Consider the following 12,641-nt stretch of genomic DNA (forward strand, 5'->3'; position numbering starts at 1 on the left):
ACTCCATTTTAACAGACCTGTCTGTTTCTGTAACAGAAAGGGTGGTAAACAAAGACGAAAATTAGCAAATAAACATGTCCTTTAAAAGTCTTCACTGATGTTAATATCCATCCATTTGTGTTTTTGGCGATGAATGACTGCGCTTATAAAAATTAAAAATTTGGTATATCAGCAGTAATAGTCCATTAGACCCATCAGTGCAGTTGCGGCAAATCGGATGTCTATATCAGGCCTGCACAACATACGGCCCCCAAGGGTCCTATAGGCTGGCCCTTTTTGGCCGTGCAGGAATCCATAGGATCTGAGAGCTGGAAGTTACTACTAAGGGTCATATAGACCAACCCTCTTCGGCCGTGCAGGAATACATAGGATCCGAGAGCTGAAAGTTAGTACTAAGGGTTATGTAGGCCATCCCTCTATGCCTGTGTAGGAATACATAGGGTCCGAGAACTGGAAGTTACTACTAAGGGCCATATAGGGCGACCCTCTTCTGCTGTGCAGGTATACATAGGATCCTAGAGCTGAAAGTTACTATTAAGGGTGTTGGTTATAACCTTTAAAGCCCTAAATGGCTTGGGTCCAGACTATTTGCAGGACTCCCTGTAATGATGAGAGAGAGAGTGTTACAGTTACGAAGGAGAGAGAGAGAGAAAGAAAGAAAGGAGAGAGGGAGAAAGGAGGAGAGAGGTGGAAAGAATGAGAAAGAAGGTAGTAGGAAGGTAGGATGACACGCGGTCTAAAGAATAGAGGAGGTAGGAAGAAGAAAGATGTAGATGGGAATAATAAGAAAAAAATAAGAACAAGTGTGACGTACGTTTGAATTGTAATTTTATTGATTGTATGGTTGTTTATTTTGAAAATGAAAAGAATTTGAACCTCATTTATAGTTTGACCTCAGTATCTGCTGAGGTTTGGTTTCAGGACCCCACATAGTAGCCAAAATCCGTGGATCTTCAAGTCCTATTACAAACAATGGGGTTGTAATATGAGGTGCCTTACATAAAATGGCAAAATCAAGGTTGGCTTTCTGGGGATATATTGAGAGGCAGACTCTGTGGATACTGAGAGCTGAGCGTGAAATTTTACAAAGCAGTTGAAATCATCCTATTCAGAGAAATGTAACCCATGCCGCCGGAACTCATGGAGCAGTGGTCAGATGGAACCGAGTAGAATGTATTTCTTTGGTTGGTTTCCCTGGAAACAATTGAGAATCTTGGCCAAGGTGGAAGTTGAGTCAGTTGAGGCTGAGAGGAGCTGGAGAGGTGGAGAGACCTCACAACAAGAGCCATTTCTCTTGGTTAGTTTGACTATTCCCTATTTTAGGTGAGCGTTTTGAGTACTGTCTTTCTTAGAGCGAAGCCTACTCCTGCTTTGTGAAGGCGTCACAAGTTGCACTGGTTGATCTCACCTGAAAGCATCCTTCCTATTCATGCATTCCTATTGTACGTTCCTTGAACTGGACGGTTGTCTTATTTATTCAATTTCATTCCACCTTTCTCCCATGGGTGGCTCTGAAGGTGGCTTAGAATACTAAATAAAGATTGAACGAACACATTAAAAAAAGAAAAAAAAAGAACACATGCTAGTAAAAGAAAAGGATACTGCTGTTCCCTTCAATTGGAAACTAGTTCTCCAAGATCTGCAAGGGATAATCTAGAAATGATAACTGGGAGGGAAAGAGGACATTGGGGGACAATGGCTTGGATTGATCTCATGTAGACAGTAGTAAATGATGATTTCCAAGTGAGGGGGTTGGTGAATCTGTTCTGTCTGTTATAATCTGAACTCTCTGTGGTGCTGACTCTATCTTAAAACTGGGCTCCAGTCCTATGGACGAAAACCTGGAGGAAATTCAATGCCCCAATAATATGGGAGTCACAATCTGTCAAAATTGACATGAACTGTGTGAAATGTGATTTTTATTTTGCTTTGGTCTGTCCTGAATTTCCCAGCTCCACTAAATGACCCCAAGATCAAGCGAGAAGAACGAAGGAGAAAACTGCGTCTCCTTCCACTTTCTCCATCCCAAGCAGAAATTTATGAACCTCTTTCACGGCCATGCTAATTCACAGTTTTGCTCCTTAAAAACACAATGCTTGTAATCTTTCACAAAAGACGTATTATTTGGGAGGCAGTTCAAGAAAAATCCTACCAGGAAGGTGCCTTCAATTTGTTTTCCTAGGCATATAAGCTGGTGGGTTTTTTCATCCACACTTATACGGCGGAGGTGGCCTAGGACAAACTTCCTTTCAACCCAGACAAATGAAGAACTGCCATCGACGTGACCACTAGCGAACCTGTTAAAGGTTGAGATGCATGAAGAGATTTCTACCTGATATATCCTATGATGCTTCTTCTGAGTTTCACTTAATTTGCTGAAGTAAAATTGTATTTATAAGTTAGTCTGTTCTTAGACTTTTTTTTAAATTATTCTCCAGACAAAGGACTTGGAAAGAATAATTGTCTGGCATTAAGATGAACGGCAAAGGCGACATGAGAAAGGAAGAAGAGGTGGCCATCCTGAATCGGCCCATTCCTGCTGACCCAGAGGAGGGAGCCAAGTGAGTCTAGGACACTTTACGCAATAGGTTCTTGTCCTTAGGAGAAAAGCCACAATATGGAAAAGGGGCACCCTCTCATCCTTCTACTCTTTGTTCAAATGGACAGGTCTTCTCTGACCTCCGGAGTCAAAGCAGCCCATTTGGCTGTTGAATGCGAATCGCAGGATGGCTCACGTTTGCCCCAGGGATCTTGCTGGCATGGCTACAGGAAGGTGGATCTGATAGAATCAGATGACGAACTGGAACTAACTGACAAGGTACAGAAGAAGCCTCATGCACTTTCCATGGTGTTTGAGAGTTGGGCAGCAGGTTCCCATCTGGCTCTCTTGCAAAGACAGCTAGTTATTCCTCCCTACTGAGAATTTATCCTTAAAGTAACAAAGGGCAGGGCAGGGCAACATTAAACCCACCCAAACTTTTTAATGAACTCTCCTCTCCCCAATAAATTCAATGTCTTGGCCAGTCAGGATTCAAACCAACATGGATCCACTCTCCCGCTAGGATGGAAGCCACGAAGTGGCTTAGACACAATGGGACACAGACCTTTGTCTTCAGTGAGAGCCGTTCAGTCAGATTTATTTAAATACCACCTTGCCACTGGGGTAAAAAAGTATATTAAGTGAATTCATTACCAAAATAAACACACAACTAGGTTACAGATCCAAGGGAATATCTGATGATATCAATTTTTTGTTGGAGATTTGGGATAACTGCATTGCGTATTTAAAGAAAAATAGACACATTTCCCTTTAAAACTCCTGCATCTATTTGTCGAAAGGTACACGGGTCCAAATGATTTGTCTTGCTGGGTGAGACAATAATGCCTCAGACACTCATTTTTTTGTTTCTTGCATCATTACTTTCATGTGACTGTTATTTCTCAGTGTTATGTTTACTGATACAGAATAAGAAGGAGAAAATCTGCAATCAAAGAGCATGCGTTGTCGTGTTCCTATTGCAAAAGAACACCCAGGAATACCACCATGACCATGTGAAGCAGATGTGTCACCTACAACCTGCCCCCAGAAAACAATGTTCACATCAGGGTCAGAATCTTGCCTTCCAACCCTGGCTTGTCCTGCTCTGGCAGGGGATTGGTTTTTGCAAAAATGAAATAATCTTTTATTTTCTTTTTGTTTTTTATTTTCCCATCCAAAGGTCATGCCAGTTGAGAGAGACAAAAGGCCTGAGAGGAAGCAGCTCCAAGCCCGAGTTTTTCGTCCAGTAAAAGGAGAAAATATTGTGTGAACGATAAAAGTCAGGCCAGTTGAGGCAAAAACCCAGTGAAGAAGCCCAGAAGGGCTGGACCAGGTCTTTTGCCTTCGAAAGAAGTTGTAGCATCGGCTTTTGTAGACCTGACCTCCTTCGGCAGATGATGCAAGGAGTGGGAGGGTGCTCCGGAAGGATCTAAGGTCCTTCCTGGGCACCCCTTGACTCCATGCATCTGAGGATGGAGACCAAGGCCTGTTACAGACTGCCAAAATAAAGCTGCTTCGGGTCTCATTGGAGGTATGCTATTTAAATGATGCATGGGTCCTAAGAGTCCGGAGGTCGCGCCAAAGCCACACTCCATTCCTAAGCACTGGAGTGCAGCTTTGGTGCAGCTTCTGGATTCTTAGGATGCATGCATCATTTAAACAGCATACCTCCAATGAGACCTGAAGCAGCTTTATTTTGGCAGTCTGGTCTACAAAAGTTTATGCTTCAACTTCTTTGGCTCAGTTAGCCTCACAGGTGCCACAAGATGTCTATGCAGTTTAAGACAAGAGTGATTTAAGTGGGCTAAAAAAACTGGCAAATTAAAACATAAGTGTCGACAACCTTTTAAAATAATTTGTAGCGAAAGACATGCAGAAATGTCAATTAAATCCAATGGCACTGGGGAGGCTCTTGCAAAAAGCCATGTTTTATATGGCATCCAATAAAATTGGTGTTTGTGCCAATTGGACCCCTCAAGGTTCCCCAGCAGAACAGGCCCTCTCTCACATCCTCCCACCATATACAGCTCCCACTGGTGGGACATGGAGGAAGTCCCCCCCAAAAGACTTTAGTCCTTAGGCAGGTGGGTACATGGGAAGCACGCCTTCAAGTTTTGAGGTCCCCAGCTATTGAAATCTTTAAATACCTTAATATAAAATTTAAGTTCCTCGTTTCCGTGGGTCAGAGGTAGTCTTGCAAACTAGCGGGAAGCACTTTATGTAATCTGTTGAAGACCAAGAGAGGGCCTTTTTGAATCTGCTCTTAGCCATGGGCAACCTTGGGAAAGTCATGCTCTCTCAGCTTCAGAGGAAGGCAACGAGAAAGCCAATGACATGAATAAATCTTGCCAAGAAAACCCTAAGATAGGTTCCCCTTTGGGCCACCACGAGTAAGAAAATACTTGAACGCACATCCCCATAACACTGTAAGAATACCACAATTCCATGAATGAAGGCATTTTTCTTCTGCCATGGAGAAAATGATACCTGGGAGGCTAAGCAGTCGAGTAGCACCTTCTGCAAGCCATCTTGCTGACCCTTCTTATTTTCTACAGGGTGAAGCCCATGAGAGAGATTTAGACCTCGACATGAAGAGCAAGATGGACTACAAGAAGTATATGAAGAGGCCAAAGTTCCAGTGGAAGTCCCAGAAGAACCTTACATACCCAGTGGAAGGATTCACAAACACTGAAGTCAGAAGGTTGGTATTTCATCCAAGGGCCCATGACGGAGGCGCCAGTTTCTTTCTTTCTCCCCTATTCCAGCATCTCTGTCCGGATCCAATGAATTCTTAACACATCCAGTTGATGAAAAATGTAATTATGCTAACAAAAGGTCTCAAAGCACCTTTCCATAATTCAAAGATTACTTCTCATTGGCTGTAGGGCTACTCAGGATAGATGGACCCATCAGTTGACTCACGATCCATCTACCTCTCTTCTAAGTCGGGTGGAGCAAACTATGGCCCTGAAGAGGTTTTGGAATACCACTCCCAGCTTATATTCCAATGGCTGTGTTCCATCTGATCTAATTCTAAGGGACTCCCCTATAGCGTATTCCTGGCATATCCTGAGTAGCCCTACAGCCAATGAGAAGTAATCTTTGAATACTGGACTATGACTCTGGAGACCGAGCACACAACAACAGCAACAACTACTACAGCTTAGGAGAAATTATAGATAGAAGTTGGGAAAGTGCAGGGTCTGAGATGACAACATCCTATGGAATCCTGGGATGTGCAGTTTAGGGGAGCTTTAACGTTTTATGGCTGAAGGTTCTTAATGGTCTTTGTTAAACTGCCAGCCCCACGATTCCATGGGAAGTTGCTATCCCATTTCTCCTGTATCACTGTAACAGTATTAGATATTTAATCAAATAGGCATGGATTTGGTGCAAATCTCTGATAGCTCTTGCCATCTTTTTGTTTTAATCCCACAGGTTTATTGAGTCCTATACGAAAGCGGGAATTCCCTTGGAGCAGTAAGTGGCTTTCGACTTTTTGGGGGGAGATCCTGGGAATCTGGTTTCACTACGAACAGCTGCTGTTATTTAACCTACGGTTGGGATTGTAACCTTTACTTCTATTTCCCATCCCAAGACACTAAACATCCTGGTTGCTTCCTTTCCCATCTCCAGTCTCAAGTCCATTGCCCGAGACGCTGAGCTGGTGGACAAGTCAGTGGCTGATCTGAAATATTTGGGGGAGCTTCTTCATAACAGCTGTGCGTCGGCCCTGAACGAATATGCAGAGAAGCTGCAAGAAAAGTCGGAGGCTGAACTGAAAGATTTGGTTGAGCGTTTTGAGAACATCTACAGATCGGACAAGAAGGAAAATGAAGAGCAGTTGAACGATGACGCAAGAGAAGGTAAATAAAGGACCTGGGCTCCCTCAGCCTGATGGTGGATTAGGCTTTGTAGGTCTATGGGGCAGAGGTTTGGAGCAACCTCCCCAAGACCTTTTTGAATTTCCAGGTAGGATCCTTGGCTGAGCTTTGAGGTTCCAGAACTGTGTTTCTGTACCACCTAAGTTGGAATTCTTCAACTGGCAGAATGATGCAAAATACGTTTTCACAATCTGCACCATCTCTGCTAAACCGGGAGTGCGCAACGTCTGAGGATGCTTATCTTTAGACCACGGAGGGTTGCAAATCGCAAACACTCCTCTGGCCACCTGTTCTTAGACCTGTTTTTTTTCAAAATTTGTTCTCCAGACAAAGGACTGGGGAAGAAGAAAGTTCCCTCCACGAAATTGCCTGACGTCAAGGTGAAGGAGAAAGACGTCACACTCAACGAAGAAGAGATGGCAATCCTGAACCAGGCCATTCCTGCAGACCCAAAGGAGAAAGCCACGTGAGTCTCGGAAACTTTTTCCCATAGGTTCTCGGCCTTTGGAGGAAAGCCACAATATGGAAAGGGGGCACTACCTCATCTTTCTCCTCTTTGCTCAAATGGACAGGTTTTGTCTGACCTGCCGAGTCAAAGCAGCCCTTTTTGATCTTGACCGGGGTTTGAAGGATGACTCGCATTTGTTGCTGGCAACAGACAAGCATGACAACAGGAAGCTGGAGTTCACGACATCTGACCACGACCTGAAACTAACTGACAAGGTAAAGAAGAAGCCTCATGGATTTTTGGCTGGGTTTTAGGTTTGGGCAGCTTCTGTTTGCATCTGGCTGTGTTGTGCTGCTTTTGGGGGGGAGGGGTCTGCTGGTGCACAGAATATCTCTATCTCGCACCTCCCAAGCACGTTTGAGTCTCCTCAATTCTGCTGCAAGGATAGCGATTGATCCTAGCGGTGGAATTTTGCTTCAAGGAGATCTAAACATTTCATTTGGCTGGTTCCCCGCACCCCTAAGAAAGTTTGTCATCCAGCCTGGAGCAATATGTGGTCCAGGCAATTGGCTCCAAGCTGAGAACCTAACCCTACAGTCGTATATCCCATTGAGTTCATTGGGGATGCCATTTAATTTATAAGTTTGTCTGGGTGAGTGGTGGTTTCTGAGTCAGGCGAGCATTAAATCCACTAGAAACATGTTATCGAACTCTCTTCTCCCCAGTAAATTCAATGCTTTGGACAGTGGGACGCAGGCCTTTGTCTTAAGTGAGAGCCATGCAATGAATTTTACGATCCAAGTCAGCTTTATTTCAATACCACCTTACTAGTGGTAAAAATAATAGAGCAAGTGAATTCCTAACAAAAATAAAGACACTAGCTAACAGATACAGGGGAATATTTGAGTATCTTGCTTTTTGGTTGGGGATTTGGGATATCCGCATTGCATATTTAAACAAAAATGGACACATTTCCCTTTAAAACTCCTGCATCTATTTGTAGAAAGGTACACAGGTGGAAATGATTTTTCTTGCTGGGTTTTGCTATTTTGATTTGGCGATTGTTGTCCAAACTCACTTGTTTGTATATTGTATCATTACCTTTGAGTAACTGTTATTTCTCATTGTTAGACTTATTAAGACAGAATGACAGGCAGAAAAACTGTGCAGTCACGGATCATGTGTTGTTGTGTTCCTATTACAAAGGAACAACCATTCATACCATAATGACCATGTGAACCAGATGCGTCACTTACAAACTTCTTGCAGAAAACAATGTTCGCATCAGGTTCAGAATCTCACCTTCCAACTCTTGCTTGCCTTGCTCTGGCAGGGGACTTTTTAACAAAAACATATGGGATTTTCTTTTCTTTTTGTGTCATTTCCCATCTAAAGATCCTGCCAGTTCAGACAGACAAAACGCCACAGGAGAAGCATCTCCAAGCCCAGCTTGACTACCTCGTGAATTTCGTGACAGAAAAAAAGCAGGAAAAGGAGCGCTTGAAACAGCAAATCTCACAGGTGCCACAAGATCTCTTTGCAAATTTAAGGAAGGGTGAATTAAGTGGGGTAAACCTATATTCAAAAAATTGAAACAGAAGAGCTGACAGCCTTTGAAAACAATTGGAAACCAAACACATGCAGGAATGTGGATTAAATCCAAAGGCACCGGGAATCCAAAAGCCATGTTTTATTTGGCGTTCAATAAAATCGGTGCCAACTGGACCCCTGAAAGTGCCCTAGTAGAAAAGGCCCTCTCTCACTTCCTCCCACCATAAACAGCGCCTTAAGCAGCGACTTCACAAGCAGGTCCATTTGAGCCAGCCAAATGGAGTCTTGCATAGTCCCCCCAGCCAGTCTCCTCCATGGGCCAGCCAGCTCTTTCACAAGGGGTATTGTTCTTGACAAGAAGGAGGAGAGCAAGAAAGCTACAGAAAGGGACGACATGAAAAAAAAGAAACAAAAGAGGGGAAAGAGAAGGTAGAGCCAGCACGAGCCGGCTATTTTAGTTTTAAACTAGGACTCCTAAAGATTCCCTTTGTCTCCTTTCCTCCATCTTTTCTTCCCTTTTTCTAGCAGGATGGACAGGAGAAGAGGATTGCAAAAACAGAGCAGAAGAAAGAGAAGAAAGAAGAGAAAGAAGTTTTTGCAATCAGTCCAGAAAAGAAGGATGAGAAGGAGACGGAAAAAACCAAGGACAAGACAGAGAAGGTATAGCAAGTATAGCATGCCTGTTTAAATATTAAATTAGGACCCTAGCGATCAGGGTTCAGTTCCCTGATCAAACATCAAAAAACCACTGGGTGACCTAGGGCAGATCAGACACTCTCAGCCTCATAGGATTGCAAGGGCAAAGCCCCTCTGAAGAAATTAGCCCAGAAGAACCTAAGACAGCTTTGCCTTTAGGACTCCGTTAGTCCAAAATGACCTGGAGACACGCCAGCACCACCAGCAGCAGCACCACAACAAGGCAATGTCACACCCTCTTCCCCTCCTTTCTTCCAAGGGTCAGATCTCTCGTTTTGCTTTAGGACTAATCTGACCAATTTTCTTCTTTCACAGGCCAAAGAGAGTGAGGCCAAAGTTGGAGATCAAGGGAAGCCACCCCAGGGCCCTGTCTACATTACAGCTGGGAGCGAGCCCATAGCTATGGCAAAACAGGAGGAAGAAGAGGAGGAAGAGCTACTGGATCAGGAAACATTTGACATTGTAAGTTTACTGCCACTCCTAGCATGCTGAAAGCCTGCAGAAAAGAGTATCCGTTGAACTCTTCTCCAGCATCACATTTTAGATGAACTGATTTTCCTCTTTCCTTAGCTGTCCGATGCGATAGGCAAGTTTAAAAAATTCTCCCGCCTTCCCTCCCACCCTTCACTTTCACATGGCTAAAGTATAGCTTCTCCTCTCTCTTTGTTCCCCTCTTCAGTGCGAAGAGAAGATGCGGCCAGTCGGGAAGGCCATACAAGATCTGGGCAACCCAGGCAAGGGGCGCTCGGTGGAAGAACTGGAGAATCTTATGCACAGCTGCATACTGGAGATAGGCGACCACATCAGAGAGTGCTTGAAAGCTTATCCTAAGAAGCAGAAAACTATACTCTGGCGAAGGTAAGCCTCACTTACTTACCTGCCAGGCCTTTTGCCATGGAACCCAATGACCCCGACAAGGCTATAGAAATGGAGCTGATTTGGCTCTCGGTGGCTCCCTTTATCATAACTGAGGCCCTCTTCCAGAACACCCCATTCTACCATCATCAATCCTTTGGCAGCCATTGCTTTCTATTTAGGATTGTTCTTCTAGGGGACTGACGCCTAAACTGGTATTTTGGACTTTGGCTCCCAGAAATCTAGACCGTTGATCGAGATGGCTGAGGCTTCTGGGAGCTGAAGTCCAGAATATCTGGAAGCTCTAAGGGCTGAGATGGCATGAGAGTTTTTTGTCCATGGTCTGCTGTGTGAAATTCTGGCAAAGACTAAATTTGACAAGATGACCCGACTTCAGCTGGCCACACTCTGATATGGCAGCTCTATACCGCCAGCCATTCTAGACCAGTGATTCCCAGATTTTCATCCCTTCAATGTTTTGGACTTTAACTCCCCAAACTCCTGACTGTTGCTCAAACTGACTGGTGATTCTGGGAGTTGAAGTCCAAAACACCCAAAGGACCAACATTTGGGAATTAGAGGTCTACACCAACTTTATAGACGTTTAGGGGTTAGAAGGCTGAATTGTTGCCCCAGGGGCCCTTGCAGGGCTGCACCTCCCAGATTGCCCTTGAATGCCACCTACCAACAGGGCGGCCGGCGGGGGGGGGGGGGATTTTGGCAGACTTTCAGGTGGCCCTGGCTGTTTTAGGGTCAGGAGAGGGCGATTTTTCTCAAGAGAAACTTAGCTGGAATATTTGTTGTCGAATGGCTGCTCAGCAGTCAGCACAAAGTGAAAATATCATTCATTTGATTTCCCAGGAACCTATGGGTATTCGTATCTAAATTGGCTGAATTTGATGCGATGAGCTTGTTCAGGGTTTACAAAAAGGCACGCATGAAGCGGACCAAGGATGAGGAGGTGAGATTGAAAATCAGAACATGGGAGGACATATGTTGACGGTCATGGGGACGTTTTTCAGTGAATGGAAACAATATGGGTTTCCGGAAGTTTAAAGGACCATCCCCAGCGCTTTCCTTGCATTGGGTGTCGTACCTTTGATAGATGCTCAGGAATTGAGATCAGAACCTAGAGTGAATTTACTGCCCTGCAGATATGGGGAGGGGGAATATAGGGAAACCACAACCCTCCATTCTTAGGCTGCCCTCAGGTAGCTCTGTCAGTAGCCAGTAGCCTTTTTGGCCAGTTTGCTCTCAAGTTTGCTACTAACTTCTCCCTTTCTCCCCTCTTTTGCTCTTGATAGGAAGGGAAACGGAAGGAGGAGCTTGTGCCCTTTCAGTCAGAGCCTTCTGGGACCAGCCAGGATTCTGTGGTCCCTCAGATAACTCATGGTCCTCCTCAGAAGGTCCACCAGCCTCCTCCTCCTCCCCAGATGCACGGATACCAACGCCGCAAATCCGACCACCCAAACAAAAGATATTTTAGTTGTGCAGGTAAGAGTCCAGGCAGAAGCTGACACACACAGCACCTTCCATTATTTCTCAGTAATGAAGTCAGATCTCCAAAGAGAGGGAATTTCACATTGAGGGAGCCACAGAAAAGAAGTCCCTTCCCAAAGTCCTGGTTCTGTAGGGTTGCTGGAGTTAAAACTGGAGAGAGCTCCTCTTCCTTTAATGCTTTTGAAGAAGAAGATATTTCAACTGGCCCTCCTGGTGTATGTCACTAAAATGTGTTCCCAGCTTACACTATGTAAACTGCTTAGAAAGTGCTTAAGGGCATTGAGAAACGGCACGGAAATGTACTTGCTATTGCTGCTGTGGCATGGCTGTTAAAGTGGTGTGAAACTGCTTCAATTCTGCAGCGGGGATACACCCTTTGATGTCATTACCAGAAAGAAAGAACTGAATTTATGTGTAGCCATCCACTGATGTCTAATTTTATAACTGATGCTTCATAAGATTAAAAACAATCTCAGCCACATGATAAAAATGCAATTGCCTGTTTGATGCATCACGCAATCAAGCCATCAAACAGCATGGCAATTGCATGTTACCTAAGCATCCCTACAGGAGATTGTCCTGACTGATGTATTCTGGCAGAAATCCCCTTTACGGCTCAGGCAGAACCCCAAAGGTTGCATGGCATCTTGTTCAGGAACAAAGAAACCAGCAAAAATACTCAATTCCTGGGTGTCTTACAGAAGAGACTGAGGCCTTTCCCTGACCCCTTCCTTTATTTGCAGAGCGAGGCAGGTGGCAGCGGGACCGTAAGTCCAACTATGGTGGCAACAGGAACCACGTCTAGGGTGCATAAAGGCACCATCCCTATCACCAGCCCTGGTGTAAGAAGAATTCCATTGAGAGGAAAAGGAAGAGAAAGTCTCCATTCAACTAGGAACCATGTGCTGATCCATATCTTACGTGTATGGATATATATAGGTATATAGATTTGAATACAATATTGACTCTTCTGTTTTTATTGAAGAACATTGGAAAAATAAGAAAATATTAATTTAAAATAATCTTGGATGTCTTGGGAAAAGATCAGCTAGTTCTGAAGCCTCAAGAAAGAAACCAAAAGAAAGAAAGAAAGAAAGAAAGAGGACTTAGCATTCCTTTATATTTAGGACAACACTTTGCCAATGACCGAGTGTTTTCTGATCTAAAT

At 44.3% G+C, this 12,641-nt stretch overlaps 1 protein-coding gene across 1 annotated transcript; it reads left to right on the plus strand.

Moving 5' to 3' along the window:
• Positions 1–5,119: 5,119 nt before the first annotated feature.
• LOC149319101 (ATP-dependent chromatin remodeler CHD2-like) lies at positions 5,120–11,947 on the plus strand. The gene is made up of 11 exons (XM_089507968.1): positions 5,120–5,240; positions 5,978–6,019; positions 6,176–6,405; positions 6,751–6,889; positions 6,996–7,146; positions 8,267–8,392; positions 8,951–9,082; positions 9,434–9,580; positions 9,798–9,976; positions 10,835–10,934; positions 11,278–11,947. The coding sequence occupies exons 1-11, from the start codon at positions 5,128–5,130 to the stop codon at positions 11,488–11,490; spliced, it is 1,572 nt and encodes a 523-aa protein (XP_089364094.1). The 5' UTR covers positions 5,120–5,127; the 3' UTR covers positions 11,491–11,947.
• Positions 11,948–12,641: the final 694 nt, after the last annotated feature.

This window comes from Sceloporus occidentalis, unplaced genomic scaffold, assembly GCF_023333645.1.
Source record: "Sceloporus occidentalis isolate IW3139 unplaced genomic scaffold, rSceOcc1.0.p SCAF_2, whole genome shotgun sequence".
NCBI classification, from domain to species: Eukaryota; Metazoa; Chordata; class Lepidosauria; order Squamata; family Phrynosomatidae; genus Sceloporus; species Sceloporus occidentalis.

What these genes read in the sequence shown, in the direction of transcription:
- LOC149319101 (XM_089507968.1), top strand. Translation starts at nt 5,128, where the DNA reads ATGAAGAGCAAGATGGACTACAAGAAGTATATGAAGAGGCCAAAGTTC. An exon ending in GCGGGAATTCCCTTGGAGCA is followed by an intron (nt 6,020 to 6,175) that starts GTAAGTGGCTTT and finishes TCCCATCTCCAG; the next exon opens with TCTCAAGTCCATTGCCCGAG. An exon ending in GAACGATGACGCAAGAGAAG is followed by an intron (nt 6,406 to 6,750) that starts GTAAATAAAGGA and finishes TTTGTTCTCCAG; the next exon opens with ACAAAGGACTGGGGAAGAAG.